We start from the raw sequence: 21,230 nt of genomic DNA, 5'->3' as shown, positions 1-21,230 counted from the left end.
AAAAACATAAATGTCACAACAACATACCCGGTGTTATCCTATAAGTGGGGTATGGGTGGGGGGGGGGGGGGTAGGATGTACACAACCTTACCCCTACCTTCATAGCATATTAAAGCTAATATACTAATATTCTGTTTTTTTTAAAAAAAAAAAAAAATTCTGTTTGCTGGTATGCTAGTATGTCTTGAACTTCTAAAAGCGACATAAATTTTCAAGAGAGATGGCATATAGAGAACACTTGGAATGACTAGGAATCGGTAATAACTTGACAAACCTTCCTTTTTAAAATCCACGAGAAGATTGTATGCGTTATGGCTTTGCTTCAGTAGCAACAAAGGCTGTCCAGGATACACTAAAACAATCCCGTACCTAATAAACAGAGAAAACAATATAAATATAAATTATGCGTGACTTCTCAAACATTAAACAAGAAACAGTAATTTAGGTTAAAAAAAAAAGAATCCCACTTTTTATGGAAGTAGTCAGCAAAAGATGAGAACGGGGCTACAGTAGCTTCTGAATCAACTTCGAAGGGGCTCTCTGCGGAAGAATTGGCAACAGCCTCCAGAACAGAATAAATTCTTCCAGTATGAATGGCCACAACAACCATGTCCATAATCTTGCTTCTTGAGATTGACATATTGGCAAAGTGAATCAAATCGGTTTGATCAATATCTTCCACAAATGATGCAGTCCTATCAACTAAGGAGTTCTTCCGTTTAGCTTCAGATTTCTCCTTGCTTAACCACCCATTTTTTTTCAAAAATTCTACAACTGAAACAGAAGATTCAATTGCTTCCCAATCAACTCTGTAGGGTTCACAACTTGAATCTAAAGGATCCAGCGGTAGAAGCAAGTACATGTTCGATGGCTCCCACAAAGATTTTTCTGTATCAAGCAGAAATTTCCTTCCACACGATGATTTAATAAATAATTTACCAAACAGCCCATTAAAGAATAGTTCTTGGAATATTTTTGCTTTTGCCACCTGACAATGAAAATGTTATACTGCTTATCAGATACGAAATGCAAATGCTAACATGATTGAATTATAAAAAGTTCATAAATAGTTTGACTAGGATCCAACCTGTTGGGAATCCAAATGTACTTTCCCACAATGCGACACAGAGGATTCGACAAACTTGGAAACTAAGAAAAGCTCCACTTCCACATTTCCCACATCGTAATCAAGTTCTGATTGAAGCAAAAGGATAAAACTGGAATATTTAACTTCCTTGATGTTGCAAAGGAAGTTCATTTTATACACTTGATATACTTCTCCATTAGGATCATTTCCCCATGACCCAGATAATGCACTAATACAAGCTGTCCCATGTAATTCTTTCAACTTTGTTGTTCCTAAAAATATGTTGATTAGAAAAAAATAATTATTTAATCACAATAAGTTGAAAATCCACATTGAGCATCTACCAGACATGACAGCAGGTGCAGCTTAACGGTGGTCTAAATTTTAGAGTCTCTTTAAGGGTAAAAACTTTCTTTCTTGTTCCTTGATGTCTTCCATGACAGCCTACTTATTCATAAAAAAGAAATAAAATTCACTGAGAATGCATGTAGAAGTCTCCAATGATATGTGAGTTTTAATTGCTAGAAGGCATGAAAGATTGCTGGGCGAATGTAGATGCAGATTACATAGACGAGCAGACTACAAGCTAGGTTGCTGATTCAGGAAGTTGATTTGGTGAGCTCTGTCCTTGACCGTTGAGTTGCTTCTCTTTCAGTTAAGACAATTTCATTCATTAATTCAATTATTCGTTTATCCACCATTTGTTTTGGGGATCAGCTAAGAAATCTATGTCCTGTGCATTCCTCTTAGCACTCCAGTAGAAGCTTCACAGACGTATGTTTAGTTGGGTAATGGTTGATCACGTTACTCGGGATTATTTTAATTACATTCCAGTATTTATAAATTTTCATCTTTATTTGGATTATTTCGAGAATTGTTAGAATTGGAATTTCTAACAAAGAGTGAAATTATTTATTTTTATATGCATGAGGGGTATGTGATATGAAGGTACAGGTTAGAACAGTTAGGCCAGTTTACTCAGTCAAGTAACACATTGGGTGTCGGTCAAGACTTTGTTTAGAGTACAGGTCATGAAAAAAAAAATGTCTTCAAATCACCTTTTGAGTTTGCCAAACACTGAACAAGCCAAAAAGTGTTTTTAAGCTGCTTGACCAGCTTTTGAGCCAATCCAAACACTCCCATTGTCCTACATTGAAGAAATATCTGCCTATTGTTTCTCACACCTAATAAAAGGTGTGTCCTTGTATTCTGTTATCATCAAGTCATTAATGCATCTCCGTTCTTTACAAATACTATAAGAACCCACGAGTAGTCATCCCTAAAAAAGTTGTTCTAAGATTGGCCGAAGTTCGCCCACATTTCAACAAGAAATAGATTTGTTAACTTATGTTTAACAACTTGGTAAAGAAGAATAGATAAAAGCTCCTTGCCGAGTGCATTTCAGATAGCCTCTAGTCCCATTAAATGCTGCTACAGTGTAATGTGATGAACTCAAAAGCAGAGAAGACAGAGGTCAGAAGTGAAAAGCTGGTTCTAGTTTACCTGCGCCTAATTTTCTGTCCTGCACATCAGAGCCACCTCGGGGAGGTTTTTCATTGAAAGGAAGAAGATGGTCATTGAGAGCACCAATCTGGTGCAGCTTCTTACATGCATCCAAGCAGACAAGCTGCCTTGATAGTTGAGAACTCCTGCATTCTGGACCAACAATCGTTTGGAGAGCTGCATTTGGAGGTAATGTCAACTTACACCGGTACAACTCTCCAGACAAAATGTACTGAAACACTGGCTTTGGAGAGAAGAATCTGTCGAGCGAAACAATTATCATATTTAGACGACAAACAGATAAAGATACCAGAGAAAAGAAGGGACATGTGAAGAAGTATCAAATTTGTAAAATGTAAAGAGAAGAACTAAAAGCCAAGAGAAACATTTTCACAGAGCATGGAGCATTTAAACTTGATGACTCCCATGGGCAAACATTTACCGAAAGCACGAATCGCCCCTTGAAAATATGAAACATAATTCTGCTGTATGCTTAATACTGAGAGCAACTATGACATCCATAATCCATTGGCTGAAAATATAACACCTTGTTGGTGAAGAAGTGCCTCCATGATGTACACCCACAAATTTATTTGGAGAGGATCCAGTAATTGAGGTTTTAAGTGGTAAGGGGGCGAAACTCAGAACAGCAGAGGGAGGAGGAGAGAGACAGGTGAATCTGTACTAGACTTCTGTTTGTGTTTTCTATATGGATATGACTAAAAGGTGTATGCTTCATCTTGACCCTTAAATCAGGAAATGTTGACACCACCAAATGATAGGAACATGACATAGAAATCTGATAAAATAATAGAGTACATCAAATATGAGGATCAAAATTAATATAGTGGTTAAACTTTAGTGGCAGTACATCATTAGTACACAGTAGTGAGTAGTCTGGAGCTACAACCCATAATTCTCTTTTCCATTATCACTGATTTAATGTTATAATTTTCTTTAAGTTACTTTCTCGTTTCTTTCTTTTTTCTTTTCAGATTAGTAATATGCATCTAAAAGAAGCGTAGAATATGATAAGCAGAAAACTTGATTTTTGCACACAAGCTGTAATGTTGTATATGACCCCTTGAATCTGGGAAGGCTTTTTGAATATGAAAACACTAGTATATCACCCGACGATGGTCCAATATGAGATGTAAATAGACGATATCCAACCTAAACCCCATACACAAACCTCCTATACTCAGTTTTTTTTTCTCTGTCCAAAAAAAAAAAAACATACACAAACCTCCTATACTCAGTTTATCACTTCACTGGCTAAGTTGATAGGACTTTGTATATAACAGTCCAAAGCATAACTTACTGATCCTAGGGTTCATGTGTGAGGCAGAAGGAACTGGGCCAGACATTGGAAGCCAACTATCTAATACAAAATTTTGAAGCAAATATTGAATGAGGAAACTTAAGGTTGACCGTGATTAATGATAATAGCTTCAACCTAGATCCTGCTTGAACTCCATACCAAAACGATCACATCATATATCCCATCTGTTCTAGGATTAATTTCTATATCCTTCCAAAATGATTTGTTCATTTCCAAACGGCTCTGAGCAGGTAACAACAACAAAGCTCATTTTAATCTAATAGGGGATCCTGGATTCCAGTGTTAACTATAACTTGGTTTGTATACATAAAACAAGATGCACCAGTGAACACAATATTTAGCTGAAGGCATGAGAATCCATACTTATCTCCAGGGAGCATTTCACAATATTTAGTCAAGACACTGACACTAGAATCTGCAGTTACTGATGCTCCAGTTGCCTCCACATAATATGCTTTAGTTTCCTTCACAAGACAAGGTTTCACCACAGAATCATCAGGATCTCTCTTTATAGCTGTATCTGTCATAGAATATTCACTCCTGATAATATCGAACATCTGCTCCCTCTGCTTCTTGTTTCCTCTGAAATCATTCTGAAGGTTATATACTTGAAATAAATAGATTTATGAATGCCAAAATCGGGTCAGATATGCAAGTTGCTTCACCTCTCAAGCATTAGTATATACTGAGACTCAGTCTGACGAGCACGTCCCCTAGATTGGACATAACTACGAACTGTCTTGGGTAAATCAAATCGTATTACAGAGGAACAGTGTGGCACATCAATTCCCTCCTCAACCACATCAGTGGCAAATAATAAATTGACCTGTGATGATAAGGGAATAGGGGGGACATATAACATTAAGATCAAAGGTAGTTAAAGGGACTCCCAAGAAAGTATTTATGTCAAATATAGTGTAATGTTTTATGTATATATGTAATTACCTTTCCAGAGAGAAAAGATCCCAAGGTTTCTTTTTGCGCTTTTCGTGTCAGAGCATCGACCGATGTGTTTGTTCCAGTCAAATATGCTATTGTGAAATGTGAAAACCAGGTCATTTTCTTCATAACTCTTTCAATAACCTTAGCTGTTATAATTCTTTCAACAAAAATGAGACAGCGTACTTGAGTGGCTTTCCTGCATCCATGAATCAGAACCTCAAGTTTGTGAAAGAGATACAAAAAAGATGCATCTAACGACAGTTACAAGTTTGGTGATAGAATCAGATGTCGAGTTCATTACCCAAGGAGTTGAAAAATTTCAAGAAGCACTTGCAGTTTTGAAGATATATGGCCCATTGACAGAGTTGCTGACAAGTCATATCCAACATCGAAGAGGCTCTCACAGTCTGATGAAATAAGAAGAAATCAAAAGTTGGAATTTTTACTGTGTTACTATAGTAAAAGTCAATTCAGCTGGAGTGAAAGGAAAATTCAAATGTTATCTACTGCATAGCAAACAAATATTAAAAAGTCCGACCAGAAGCCATTCTAGCAGTGTTCACACTGATTGCGCCATACAAGCATAACCAATCAATTGAAAATCACACATCATGGGAAACAGACCAAGTTACAATTTTATCATTGCTCAGAATAAATTGTAACACAATGATACTTAAAACAGTAATGGGTTTAAGTTTTAACTACTTTTTTCAAGAACAAATAAGGACAAATAGATATCAAGAGAATGGATATAGCATATATAGCTGTCCTAGCTTAAAAAATTGTTTGACATACGAAAAACATCTAAAAAAAAACACAATGATCTTGATCCAATAATGTCCATAGAATAGAGAAAAGAAGTAGCATATAGGGATAACAGATCTGTGTGTAAATAGAAAGAAATATGTAATTTATGGCATAATAATAGAGAGAGCAAGAAATGACCTCGTAATAGGTGGTCTATTCGAAAAAGAAAAGAGAACATTACCATACAATCAATGGAAGAACCTTTTGAGCTCCTGATACTAAAACGTAATATGTAACCGATGCAAGGGAAACTGAGGAAACAAGGACTGAATGAATACTCCTACTACAACTACAACAACATACCAAGTGTTATCCCACAAGTGCGCTCTGGGAAGGGCGGTGTGTATGAAGACCTTATCCCTTCCTTGTGAAGGTAGAGAGATTGTTTTGAAAAGACCCACAGCTCAAGTAAAACAATTCAAAGCAGGTTTGAAAAGGAAATGCTGTAGTAAATAAGCCACGTTGAAAATAATAGAGAAAAGAACAATGACAACACAATACTACGATAAAACCAAAGCCAACGAAAACAACAAGTGGTAATTAAATTGCAAAGATAATAGAAGAATAGTAATAATACAACTGATAAGGAAAACCAGCCAATGCTCGACTGCCTACAAACCTTTTACCCCAATACCCCACCACCATACCCTCCTTTCTAGAAGCATGTCCTCAGTAAACCGACTTGAGATAAAAAGAAAAAGATTCTTGACAAGAAGTATGTCCACCCCTCACTCACTGCAACAAACCTTATACCAAAAAGAATGGTAACTCAAGATCCAATAGCCGGATGATCAAATATGCAGGTTTGCAATTGGAGAACCCAAAAATGAAACATCAAAATAAAATTGATAAAGATAACAACAAAAAGGTCAGCAATGGCCACATATCTGCATAAGCAATGGATAGAACAAACTCAGGTACCTTGTGGCATTGATTCCTGGACAATTGACAATGCCTCCTCCAAGAAGTATCTATGTTGTAGAGAACTTGTCCTTAGAATCTCATTTTCATCTTTGTCATTAGGCACATTTTCCAAGCAGATTTTAACAGCCTATAATATGAGGGGGAGAAACAGCCAGAAATAAGAAATTCCAACATCTATTAGATAGGTCTAAAAAGAGCGTCAGGCATGATATGCAGAACTGTTGAAGAAAACATAGAAATTGGTAGACATCCACAGCTTAGAATATAAGTTCTGATAGTCCGGAATAGACCCAAGCTTAGAACCAATTAAATGTTCCATAGGTAGCCATAAAACACAGGGATGCTGAGTTAATCAATTGAATGGAGCCCAAGCAAGCACATTTGTGCAACAGTGAAAAAGGTTTCAAGTACATTAATCGGAGAAAAAAACACCTTCCATATGGTTTTGGTGAAGACTTAACTCTTTTAGGCTTACCTAATTACTTACTATGATTTGCTACTTTGGAAGATAATCCAATAGGTTTCCTAAACTTTCTATGAAGAGAACTCCACTTCTGCTTTTGGACAGAAGATATTAGTGATAAATGATGGTAAGAGAAACAAGGATGCTCATTAATATAAGTTAAGATGAAAAAAGTAAAAGCACCAGCTTCTGTTTTTTTTAATTAGTAAATGAGAAGGCAGATTTTGAGCTGGGATTCCATGAATTAACTCTTTGCAGAAACCATACCCGACAGACTCACAGGAATGAAGTGTTTTTCACGCAAACAAGAGAAGATGTGAAAAGGGCAATCGAGCACAATTTGAAAGGAAAAAAATCCTTCTTTCCTTTTGAAATAAAATTATGTGTTTAGCCATAAAAAGGAATTATCTCCTTTTGAATAAGTAAATTTTAGTCACAGATGAGCACTAAGCTAGTGCTGCATATATGCACAAGTGGCTATGGTTCCAAGGACCTCAGAATATATGAAGCTACCCACTCCTTTGATATTCACATAGTTACACCTAAATTCAAACAATAAATCCCTCAAAAATTACTACTTATTTGCTCCTTCCATACGGTCTATGTGTTGTTAGTGGGTTTATGCAGTCAAAGCTGGCCGGATGGTGAAATTGAATGATTTAAGGCATTTGTTGTGGCCAAGGGTTATACTCAAACATTTTTTTTTTAAACTGGTAACATTTGTATTTCATGTAGTACTTAGGTAGTACTGAAAAACCATATGGACCTCAGAATATATGAAGCTACCCACTCCTTTGATATTCACATAGTTACACCTAAATTCAAACAATAAATCCCTCAAAAATTACTACTTATTTGCTCCTTCCATACGGTCTATGTGTTGTTAGTGGGTGTATGCAGTCAAAGCTGGCCGGATGGTGAAATTGAATGATTTAAGGCATTTGTTGTGGCCAAGGGTTATACTCAAACATTTTTTTTTTAAACTGGTAACATTTGTATTTCATGTAGTACTTGGGTAGTACTGAAAAACCATATTTACAAAAGCAGAAAGGACGTATAATCTATCCAAAAACTGAATTAAATCTTAATGGATCCTAAAACATCTATGATTGACTCAGATACATTGGAGTAGACATTTGAACACCAAAAGCAGAACAACAAAATACACTTAAGCTTTACTTCCTGCAGGTTGATGTTCCTATTCTCAAAACATCTCTCGTTTCTCTCCCTCCATATAGTCCAACAAATACTAGCAGGGATCATCCACCATCTTTCTCTGTTTGTATCCCCAACTCCAGCCATCTCCCAGCTGAATAGAGTCTCATCAATCTTGCTAGGCAAACACCAAGATATGCCTCTGAGATTAAGGAAAATCTGTCACAGCTGCTCAGTAAAGTTACAATGTAAGAAGAGATGTCTCACTGCCTCATTAGCCTTACCACATAAGGAACATCTGATGCATAGAGAGATTCCTCTCTTGGCCACATTATCCAATGTCAAAACTGCTTCATTGGCTGGTAGCCATGTAAAGCATGCCACTTTGTGTGGCACTTTAATCCTCCAGATTTGCTTCCAAGGCCATTTGTACAGTGATACATTCCTTCCAGTGGCTAAAATTGCATTTGTCTGCCTTTTCTATCCATGGTTGTTCGTAATTGGCCTTTTTATTAGTTGGACATCAAGAATATTTTTCTTTTTTTATTTTATCAAGTGATAATATTCATATTAATAGGGCATAAAAAGTGCTTGTATACCAGAAGTAAACAAAGAAATAGAGAACCTCACAGCTGAACATGGTTTTCTACAAAAGCCAGCGAATCCTCTATACGTATAGGAACTTTATGGGTGCATCAAAAAGAAATAAGAGCAAATAGACTATTTCTCAAATTAGCAGAACATTTCTCTACGCCCTCAAAAGCTCCCCTATTCCTCTCTCTCTCTCTCTCTCTCTCTCTCTCTCTCAATACAGTAACATGAGTGCCAAGGGAGCAACATCCCCTTTTCTGCTTCTTCTCTTCGGTCTTCTAAGGGCCTAACTAACATTGAGTCCTTCACAGTGCTCGGCATCACCCACTCAACTCCAAAAGTCTCAGAATTTCCCCCACAAAGAAGAGGCTAACTGACAATGTAATAAAAGGTGGTTTACGTCTTCTCCAAATTCTTTACACCTGAAACACCAATTGACACAAGTGATCTTTCTCTTCCTCAAATTCCCCAATGCCAAGATTACCACCCCCACAGCTAACGAAGTATAGAAACAAATTTTAGGGATATCCTAGGGCTTCATATCTAACTGTATGGAAAAGTCGATTCCTCCCTAGATAGGAAATTCTCATAATAAGAATTCACTGAGTAAACACCACTTCTTCCAGTTACCCGTCTTCATAAATTAACAGTATCCATAAAACCTTTTGTTGGTGAAGCAATACTTTGAAATTCTCTAACCTCCAAGTCTTGAACATTCCTCCTAAACCTCAAATCCCAACAAACTTTTCCCCCTTGCATACTCCATAAGCGATGGACTGACATCTTCTTTTGACAAGAGATGTTAAACATACTAGGAAATGTGATTCTCAAGATGTTTTGCTCTGCTATGATTTTTAGGATGACAAAATATATGGAGCAACCACCTGATTTTCCAGTGGTCTTCTATGATGATTGGGCTGGTCTTTATATAGTCCGAAATGGTTCCTTGAGCATGGTTTGGTAAGTTCATCATGGTTATTCAGGAATTTGACACGAATGCTGACATTTTGTATTCTATCGACACACTGCTCCAAATTTGTGTATCTATTTGCTTGTTTATGTTGGTAATATCACAGATAATGATCAGACTTGCTTGTATATTTAAGTTGAAGCAACATCTCTTTCAGAACTTCCAAACAAAGGCTTTAGACATAGTGGAGTATTTCCTAGGCACTGAGATTGCTCAGTCCAAATCAAAAAATTTCATCTCACAACGCAAGTGTGCTCTATACTTTCTTGAAGAGACGGGAATGATAGAATGTAGACCCACTACCATCCCCATGGACCGGAATGCATCAGGGGGGAGTCCCCCTCCTGGTTGGTAAGTAATTTACCTACAGTGACTCGACTGTATATTACTTTTTTGCAGATGTTGTAAGTCAGTTTATAAACTCCCAATGTGATGGAATTAGGATGCATTAGTAAGTATTCTTAGATACATAAAACTATCCCCAGGGAAAGGATTAGTCTTTGAGGATCGAAGCCATGAGCAAACTATTGGACATACAGATGAAGATTAGACAGGATCACATTTTGATAGGCAGTCTACTTGTCGATATTGTATTCACGTTGGAGGTAATCTGGTGTCTTGGCAACACAAAAACAAACTGTTGTTGCACGTTCTAATACAGAAGCAAAGAGTCGAATGATGGATGTGGCAACTTGCGAACTAGTTTGGATAAAACAATGCTTAAAGAATTGAAGTTTGGACAAATTAACGAGACTGAACTTGTGTGTAATGATGAAGTTGCTCTTCATATTGCATCGATGCCTGTTTGAAGAGAAAACTAAGCATACTGATCAATTGTCACTTTGTGAGAGTAACGATACTCTCAGGAGACATTCTCACATATTCCTGAAGTCAAAAGATCGGTGTGCAAACATTTCGCCCAAATCTCTTACTGGTTCTCGAATTAATTACATTTGTAATAAGCTTGGTATGTACGACTTGTATGCACCATCTTGAAGGGGGAGTGTTAAGGATATTGTGTACATAGTTAGAATCAATCACATAGATATCGAGAATTCAAATTCTGTGGCCTTGATTATACATGCTTATTCTATTTCTTGCAGTGTCCAGTAAAGTAGCAGGTAGTAAGATCATAATTTATGAAATGGACATCCCCTCTTAGGTCAGGCAGAGAAGAAAATCAGTTGGACAAAGACCAATCCAATCTGAAAGTTCAAGCTTCAAAATAGATAGAACCAGCTAACCAAAAGTACAGCCAGTTTTTTTAGTTGTTAATAATGCATTTCAAGCTTCTCATTGCTTCATGTAAGAGAGGCCTAAGTGTCTCTTACTCTTAACAGAAAGGAATGAATAATTTATGCATATATATATTTGTTAATGTGTATGCTTCAATAAATAGAAACAGAAAATGAAAGTAATCTCACCATAGGTGGAGCTAGTTGCACATCTTCCCTTCAATTAATTTGTATATAATTACCAAGAAATGGAAACAAATAACAGATCATGAAACCTTAATCATACCTCATAAGCACAAATGATGCCTAGATTTTCAAGGCAACACAATATCTTTGCATAACAATTGGACAATCTCTTCCGAAGCTTCTTATATATATCATCTGTATCTTTGTACTGACTTGGCAGTGACAGTTTCAAATCAGCTAATGCAGCATCAAACTGTTCATGAAAATGTGGTGAATTAAGTACAAGAGTTTAGAGAAACATTCTATCACGTCATGTTCCAAAGAAGCATATTATTCATATGGGGAACTGTGTCAACGAGTATTACATAATGCAGAAAAGCACTCAAGATTACTAGGTAAGCAAATCTTTACCAATATCTAAGTACATAAACAAGGGCATCACTACATCACTCCGGTAAATGAGAAAGAACTGGAGCTCGAAATTCGAAAAAGTAAGACAGAAGTTTGAAGTTTATGGACCGGAGCTTAACATTCCTGGAGTTCAACAAAACAAGATGTCATTTAAGACCCCATCAAGAGAAGTTAAGATTGTGAGAAATATATTGGAAGAATATTATTGAATTGTGTATATTAATTGTTACATTGAGACCCTATTTATAGACACTACATTGGAACCCTTTTCCGACTAGGATTCCTATTCCTATTCCTATTTCTATTCTTATTCCTATTCCAATTGTAAGTAGGAAATACTTATAAATACTTATCTCTATTCTAATACTCCCCCTCAAGTTGGTGCATACAAATCATATGCACCTAGCTTGTTACAAATGTAATTAATACGAGGACATGTGAGAGACTTGGTGAACATATCTGCAAGCTGATCATTTGACTTCACAAATTTTGTAACAATACCTCCCGAGAGTATCTTTTCACTGACAAAGTGACCGTAAATCTCAATGTGCTTAGTCTTTTCATTAAACGCTAGATTTGATGCGATATAAAGAGCCGCTTGATTATCACACACAAGTTCCATCTGATTAATTTCGCCAAATTTTAGCTCTCTCAGCAACTGTTTGAGCCAAATTAGCTCACAAGTTGATGTCGCCATTGCTCGATATTCTACTTCTGCACTAGATCGAGCAACCACATTTTGTTTCTTACTCTTCCACGACACTAAATTACCTCCAACTAAAACACAATATTCGGATGTCGAACGTCTCTGTGATCCTGCCCAATCAGCGTCTGTATATCCAATGATATGTTCATTGCCTTGATCCTCAAAGAGTAGTCCTTTACCAAGAGCTAATTTTATATATCGCAGAATACGAACAACTGCTTCCCAATGACTATCACAAGGGGAAGTCATAAACTGACTTACAACACTCACGGGAAAAGAGATGTCAGATCTAGTCACTGTGAGATAATTTAACTTTCCAACAAGCTGTCTATACCTTTCAGGATTACTAAGTGGCTCCCCCTGTCTCGGAAGAAGTTTAATATTCGAATTCAAACGAGTGTCAATAGGTCTACATCTCATCATTCCTATCTCCTCAAGAAATAACAATACCTGATCTAGACTGAGCAACCTCAATACCTAGAAAATACTTCAATCTGGCAAGGACTTTAGTGTGAAAGTGCTTAAAGAGATGTTGCTTTAAATTGGTGATACCATCTTGATCATTACCAGTGATAACAATATCATCAACATAAACAACCAAATAGATACATCGACTTGGTGCAGAATGTCGATAAAACATAGAGTGATCAGCTCCACTACAAGTCATGCCTAACTCCTAAATTACTGTGCTAAACTTCCCAAACCAAGCTCAAGGAGACTGTTTCAAACCATAGAGTGACTTAAGCAATCGACATACAAGGCTACTAGACTCCTCTTGAGCAACAAAACCAGGTGGTTGCTCCATATAGACTTCTTCCTCAAGATCACCATGCAGAAAAGCATTCTTAATGTCCAATTGATAAAAACGCCAATGACGAACGACAGCCATAGATAGAAAAAAATGAACAGATGCTATTTTAGCCACAAGAGCAAAAGTGTCACTATAATCTAGCCCAATATCTGAGTATACCCTTTGGCAACAAGGTGAGCCTAACTCGATCAACCTGACCGTAGAACCAATTTTGACTGCATAAACCCAACGGCAACCAACAGTATATTTACCTGTAGGAAAGGAGACAAGCTCCCAAGTACCACTCTTATGAAAAGCAGACATCTCATCAACCATAGTCTGCCTTCATCCAGAATGAGAAAGTGTTTCACCTGTAGTCTTAGGAATGGAAATAGAAGACAAAGACGACATAAAGGCATAATAGGGTGATGATAGACGATGATAACTTAAGAAGGTATAATGTGGGTTAGTATTTTGAGTGGATCGTATACCTTGTTAAAGTGCAAGCGGTGGGCTAGGTGCAGGCAAGTCCGCAGTAGGAGCAGGGCCTGGCGCATGCCATGAATTATCTAGGGTTGGACGTGGACGACGATGATAAGTTAGTAATGGTGGCACAACAACTGGAGATGTAGAAGTAATTGTAGATTCCTCAAAGGTTGGCACAAGTAAAACTTGAGGCATGGGTAAGACCATAGATGCATCAAGATGATCAGAAGATGTATCGTAAGGCTGACTAAAAAAAAGGTAACATCAACGGACATAAGGTATCGATGAAGATCACGTGAATAACATTGATACCCTTTTTGGACTCGAGAGTAGCCAAGAAAGACACATTTGAGGGCACGAGGAGCTAATTCATCTTTTCCTGGGGCTAAGGGCTAAGTTATGAACAAAGCATGTGCTCCCAAAGACACGAGGGGGGATTGGATAGAGATGTGACTGAGGAAACAGTATGGAATGTGGAACTTGATTCTGAATAGAAGACGAGACATTTTATTTATCAAATAACAAGACGTAAGAACTGCATCTCCCCAAAAATGCAGCGAAACATTGGATTCAAGGAGAAGAGTACGAGCGGTCTCAATAAGATGTCGATTTTTTCTTTCAGCTACACCGTTTTGTTGAGAGGTGTATGGACAAGTAGTCTGGTGAATAATGCCTTGGTGAGTCATAAACTCCCGATATTGAGAGGATAAGTATTCTAAGGCATTATCACTATGAAAAGTACGAATAGAAACCCCAAACTGATTTTGTATTTCAGCAAAGAAACTTTTGAAAATAGAAAATAACTCAGAACGATCTTTCATTAAAAAAACCCAAGTACATCTTGAATAATCATCAATGAAACTAACAAAATAACGAAATCCTAAGGTGGAAATGACTCTACTAGGACCCCAAATATCAGAATGAACTAATGAAAAAATAGACTCTGAACGACCTTCAGTACTACGAGAAAACATAGCACGAGTGTGTTTCCCAAGTTGACACAACTCACATTCTAATGTAGATATAACTAGACAAACTAGGCACCATCTTTTGCAATTTGGATAGACTCGAATGTCCCAAATGTTTGTGAATTAGATCTGGGGGATCTGTAACGGAGCATGTTGTTAAGGAATTTGAAGAGGTAAGATAGTAAAGGCCTTGTGATTCATGTCATGTTCCACTCATATGTTCAGTACTGCGGTCCTGCATGAGAAAAAATCATCGAAAAAGGTTATGCTACAACGTACGGCTTTCGTCAAACGACTAACAGATGCTAGATCAAAACGAGAACCAGGGACATAAAGAACAGAGTCTAGGGTGACAAAAGATAGGGGTTTGGCTTTTCCAACCCCTTTTGGTTTTGTCTGGATCCCATTGGCTAAAGTAATAGATGGAAGAGATTGTGAATAAACAATATCGGATAAAAGTGATTTATTACCAGAGATAAGAATACTAATTGCGACACACAAGCAAAAGAACTACCCGCAACAGACACATCAGGTTGTGCAACCGAAATTACTTATGGAGATGTTTGCTTATTAGCACGGCACTAAAGGAACTCATCATATTCTGCCTGAGCAATATGAGCATTATTGGATGGTTAATTAGGTTGAGCACCATATGCTACTGGTGAAGATGTTTGTTTACTTGCCCAATTTCGAAGGAACTCATTATATTCCTTTAGAAAAATAGGATCATAACTGGGTGGTGGACCAAGCAAAATATAAAAGATGTCACATGTGTCCAGGTTTATGACAAGACTACACTTAGATCGAGGTTTCCCAAAACGCCCTCCCCCTTGATGATTCTCCATAGACTGATATGTACGCTTTTCTGTGGTTTGAGAAGCGAGAATAGAGGAGTCAACAATGGGTGATGAAACTTCTTTGTGACTAGGAGGTGCAGCAAGACGAAGCAGACGGGAGAATAATTCATCAATTAAGGGAACTGTAGGACTGGGTAGAACCTGGTCAAGTACAGAGTTATGGTCAGTAGGAATTCCAGCAAGTGTAAGCAAGTGTAAGAACTAGAAAACAATGTCTGCCTTTGCTCTTGTTGCTTTTCCACGTTTGTAGTGATAAGCATCAATGTTTCAAATTCCTCCATGACTGCCTGTACTTGTCCTAAGTAAGTAAACATATCGGATTCTTGTTTCTTTAAGTTGGTCATCCGAGAAAATCACATCATAGAATCGAGATATGTCATTAGTGTAAAAAGCACGTGCCTTTTCCCAAACTAAATAACATGTCCGGAATGGGATAAACAAGGGCATCAACTTAGAAACAATAGAGCGCCAAAGAAGACTACATAATTGGGCATCCACTCTCTCCTATTTTGATTTGGCTTTTGCATCATCGTCACTAGACTTTGTCTTTTCATCTACGACACAAGCATTGTTTGTTAAGTGATCTTGAACACCTTGACCCTTGCACCACAACTCAACTAAAGAAGCCCTCAAGCTAAATAGTTTAAACTTCCCATTAATGGTTCTGGAGTGATTGTAGCGCTTGAACTTCCAATCCTTGTATTTTTGGAGCCAAAAACATCACACTCGAAAGACATTTGTTTTTGTTTTTTTTCTTTTTTCTTTTTTTTTGGGGGGGAGGGGCTTGAAAAGAGTAAGAAACTTGCTAAAATTGACAGAATCTACCTACAATGGCCTAAAAGTTCTAATTTTGCCGAAAACTGCTTGAAAATTATCGTAACCCTAACTCCGGTGATCGGATTTGGAGAAAACTGCCCAGGTTATTGTGGAAATACAGGGCGACCCAACGGAATAAAATTGCTCGAAAAAAAATGACTGGAGCAGCACTCACGCACCGATGCGTGAGCAGATCTTGCCGGAAAATTCCCACCTTCGATCGGCGTGCGGGGACACGTTGGAGGGTATTTTCTGGGGGGTCTGGCTGGGGTTTGGTCGCTTGAGCTTCCCGAGCCTCGTGACGGTGTTGTCTTTTGCACAACACTTTCAGAATGAAAGATGACACAAATCAATCCTACCGTCTTCACCGAAATTTGACACTGGTGACTTGAAATTCTCACTAATGCTCTGATACCATGTGAGAAATATATTGGAAGAATATTATTGAATTGTGTGTATTAATTGTTACATTGAGACCTTATTTATAGACACTACATTGGAAACCTTTTCCGACTAGGATTTCTATTCCTATTCCTATTTCTATTATTATTCCTATTCCTATTCTAAGTAGGAAATACTTATAAATACTTATTTTTATTCTAACAAAGATAATACCTACAGACAACTTCCCAAAAACTAAACCCAACTCGCAAAACTTTATGTTTTTTTCATTGTCTTTCCTTTTACCATAACATGTCAAGTAAAGCGTCCACAATGCTCCCTGCTTTTTGTTAATGTTGAGTCCCACATCAGAAGGATGATGATCTAGTCTCTTTATATGATTTTTGTTAATCCTCACCCCTTTGAGCTAGATTTTGAGTTGAGTTAGGCCCAAAGATTACAGAGTATTTGTGGGGAACATTGGGCAAGAAAATTTAGTCAAGACAGTCTTTGTGCATCAAATTTTGGCAACTTTCTTGGGTTGTTTTGTGTCAACTTCATGTTGTCAGTATTGAACGAAAACCAACACCACCACGAGGTCCCTCACCCTCCTGCAACAATAACCCACAAAACCCCACACATAGAAACCATTGCACGCGCTCCCACATGCCATCAGAAGCAATCTTCTCTGGCAAGATTTACATCATGCGGCAGACGTGTGAGCCAGTTACCGGCCACCTTTTCGATCAATCCTTTTTCCTATCAGCGTCATCGGGATATTCCAAGCTCACCCGTACAATTTTCTTCAAGTTCCGACAACTTTCAATATTTTGGTAGATTTTCTGGCAATTTTTCAGCGAGTTCCAACAGGTTTTCCAGCTTGTGAGTCCTTCCTTTGAGACAGAAGCTGGGTGTTCCCTTTTTTGGTCAAATTTTTCTTTAAGTTCTGTGTCGGGCTTCATGTTGCATTGATCTTCTGTTTTATAAGAGGACCAAGCACGTCAAAATTGACTATCATTTTACCAAAGAAAAATTACTGTCATGATACACTATCACTAAGTTTGCCTAGTCAAACGACAAACTTGCAAAATATTCACCAAGTTCCTTGTTGGTGATGAACTAATTATATATATAACGGGTTAGCTACATACGATATATATGCACCAACTTCAGAACAGCAGTTAGCTATTAAGAATGTACATATATAATAACATGTGAAGTCTCCTATTGGATGTGTATATTGTAAAATGTGCATATATGCTTTTAGGTATAAGAGAATTGTCTTTGCACATTCTCTCAATTTTTCTTTCCCATTTCTAAACGTTTACTTCTCCCTCAAAATAATATTTTGTTCATAGTGAGCAATGAAAAGAGGTTGCCCTTGATTTCAAAATCTAAAGAATTGGGGATATGAAAGAAAAAAATAAGCATTAAGAGCCAAATGGAGATAGAGTAAAATGTAAGGGCTATATCAGTTATTTAACAATAATATCCTACACTGTCCTATTTGATATGATATCTGCATATGGGCTTTTACCTTTGACCATGAAAATTCCAACTTTGCCTTTAATTCTGTATTTGAAAACACTATTGGATCATAGAATTTACAAGTCTCCTTAGCAGAGGGAACAAATTCATCCAGCTCCACCCTGCTCTCGAGTGTATATACCTATACAAGAAGAAAAACAATATACTGATACATTAAGAACCACCACTCTAACTAGGGCTAAGAGACCAGCTACCCACCTGCAATAATGTGACAGGGTTTGCCAGAAGATTACCTGGGAATCAAGAAGACTTTCAAGTTCTGATATTTGCTCCTCGCAATCTGCTGAAGATGAAACACCTGATCGAGCGGGTATACTTAGTAAATTCACAAAAGATCTAAACCCATATATATCACTTTAGAACAAACTAAGACAACTGAAATCAAAATTATCAGCATATATCCATATCAAAAATTTGGAAGGATGACCAACCAAGCTTAGGCATCTAAGTTGCTCAGACTCTTCACTTCGGTGCCGCACCCGTGTCGGCACAACATGGGTGTGGCTGTGGCTGTGGCTGTGGGATTCGTACCCGATTTGGTCAACCAGTTTTGGATACTTCGACCAAATTAGGGAGAAATTTTGGACAGATCTAATGATTTCTATAATCAAAACTTTTCTTTTATATATAAATTGAAGTTGATGAAAATGGAAAAAGTTGTACATATAAATTTCTATTGCCACTCCCTACCCTTTATCTTCTTCTTTTTTTTGAAATAGGTAAGTTTGTATTCTTCTGCATTAAGGATATGCTGACCACCACCAAAAAGTTAAACTACAGTCTCCTATCAGATCTATAATCTGACCAATATCTTCTATACATAATTGTTTACATCAAAAGAGTAAAGATACAATACAATTCCATTTGACTTTATGAATGGAATTGGACCTATCTTCGAAACATCTGGCATTTCTCTCCCTCCATTCGGACCACCATATACATGAGGGAATCAATCTCCACCATCTCTTTTGGCTCTTACTTCACACCAAAAGAGTAAAGATCCCTTTCCTTTATCTCTTTCCAAGATTCTCCTCTTGATCCTTATTTTCTCCTCGAGCTCTCTACATAATGTCTCATAATTTAGGTTTAATAACTCTATTTTTAGTCATATCCCCTCACCCGTATCCAGACATGGATCTGTAACCCCGAGTCTTAAAATTTAGGTCATAGAGGATCCGACCTCTAGATCCGCACCCATATCAGACACCCACACTGAGTTCGAGCAACTTAGTCAGGCATAGCAACGGAAAAGAAAAAGAGTGATTTTGAGAAAGAAAAAGTCAATACAAAAGCTCTAAAATGTGTATAAGAAACTCTTAGACCAGTTAAATGACAATGGGTCTCGAATAGTTTTTTAGAATCATTGTGTCTCTCTTTTTTAAGAAAGGTAACACTACATAGATCTTCATCACAAAAGTCATATTTACAAGTTCAATACAAGCTTAGTATACATCCTTATTCTTCTAATAACAACAATAACATACCCCGTGTAATCCCACAAGTAAGGTCTGAGGAGGATAGAGTGTACACGAACCTAATCTCTACCTCATACAGATAGATAGAGAAGTTTTTCTTATAGTCCCTCAGCTTAAAATTAAGCATTTCCAAGCCGTTTAAAAAAGGGAATACAAAAATGACAGCATAAACACAATGAAATAATGTGAAATAAGAGTAGTACACAACAAACACCAAGGAAAGAACTGTAATTACAACAAAATAATGTGATAACCGAAGCACAAAAAACACATGTGATAAATGAAATCAAAACAAGAAGCTATGCAAATAGTAACAATACCACTGGTAAGAAAGAAAGTCCAAGTACGGCCATCAATCCGATCCATAGTAAAGCAAGAGCATGCTCAACTACCAACTAACCTTCTACCTACTTTGCGCCTCTAAACCCTCTTATCTAAGGTCATATCCTCAATAAGATTAAGATGTGTCATCCTGTCTAATCACCTCCCTCAATACTACTTCAGCTTGCCTCTATCTATCCTAATGCTATCACTGCCAACCTCTCTCACCAACGAGGCATCTACACATCTTCTTTTCACATGCCTAAACCATCTCAGTCTCGCTTCCCTCATCTTATCCGCTGTGAAAACCACTCCCAACATCTCCATAATATCTCCATTCCTAATTTTATCTCTCCTAATATGCACACACATCCACCTCAACATTCTCATTTCCGCAACTTTTATCTTTTGAACACGTGAATTCTTGACTGGCCAACACTCTGTCTCATAAAATATACTTATCTAACCACCACTATATAGAATTTACCTTTAAGTTTTGGCTGTACCTTCTTAACATACAAGACTCTAGAGGTGAGCCTCCATTTCGCCCATCTCGCACCAATACGACATGTAAAGTCATCGTCGATCTCCTCATTACCTTGAACTAAAGACCACAAATACTTGAAATAGCCTCTCTTAGGGATGACCTGAGCAAAGTACAAATAGCAGCCCTTGACCCCCAGGGTATGGCCTACCGTCCCACAGACATATAAAGGCGGCCTACCTTTCTTGAGCAATCGTCTTCGCTCGTAGGCAAACCGCCTTGATGCATGCATCTATTTTGTTGGGGTGACACTGGACTACTCTTCAATCTTCCAGAATCACCACGCGTGAATCATTCTGCGTGAGCGCATTTTCTTGCCTTCCTTTTCTAGACAAGTAACAATTTTATTCAATGAAAACTTAGCCATCCCAGAAAAAGGTGCTAAGTTGGAAACTTTACAAGCATCTAAAAGGTGCTTAAACCTTTGCCCAAAACCCTATACAAATTTGAAGACACGGTTGGCCTCAGAACATGAGATCAAAGATTTAGGTTAGTTGAAATATTTTCTTGGCATGGAAGCAGCAAGATCAAAAGAAGGTATTATGGTGTCACAAAGAAAGTATGTACTAGATCTTCTAAAATAGACAGGCATGAGTTGTTGTCTTCCAACTGAAACACCTATTGATCCAAATATAAAATTTGGGGGAAAAAAGAAGGAAATTTTGGTTGACCAAAGTCAATATCACAGACTAGTGGGAAAGTTGATCTACTTATCACATACT

The 21,230-nt window shown here is 37.5% G+C and overlaps 1 protein-coding gene across 3 annotated transcripts in view; it reads right to left on the bottom strand.

Moving 5' to 3' along the window:
* Positions 1-21,230, bottom strand: part of DCL3 (endoribonuclease Dicer homolog 3a) — a 48,787-nt gene that overhangs the window by 15,998 nt on the left and 11,559 nt on the right. For 2 of the 3 annotated variants that reach the window (XM_019215024.3, NM_001302897.1), the window contains 12 exon segments: positions 18,402-18,466; positions 18,158-18,289; positions 11,306-11,458; positions 6,603-6,732; positions 5,176-5,281; positions 4,878-5,070; positions 4,598-4,758; positions 4,296-4,514; positions 2,591-2,850; positions 1,088-1,359; positions 468-988; positions 275-369 (listed from right to left, as the gene is read on the bottom strand). In XM_019215024.3, the coding sequence (XP_019070569.2) occupies positions 275-369; positions 468-988; positions 1,088-1,359; positions 2,591-2,850; positions 4,296-4,514; positions 4,598-4,758; positions 4,878-5,070; positions 5,176-5,281; positions 6,603-6,732; positions 11,306-11,458; positions 18,158-18,289; positions 18,402-18,466 (2,307 nt within the window). 3 annotated transcript variants of the gene reach the window in all.

This window comes from Solanum lycopersicum, chromosome 8, assembly GCF_036512215.1.
Source record: "Solanum lycopersicum chromosome 8, SLM_r2.1".
Taxonomy (NCBI): Eukaryota; Viridiplantae; Streptophyta; class Magnoliopsida; order Solanales; family Solanaceae; genus Solanum; species Solanum lycopersicum.
This window is presented reverse-complemented; position numbering and strand designations above follow the sequence as displayed.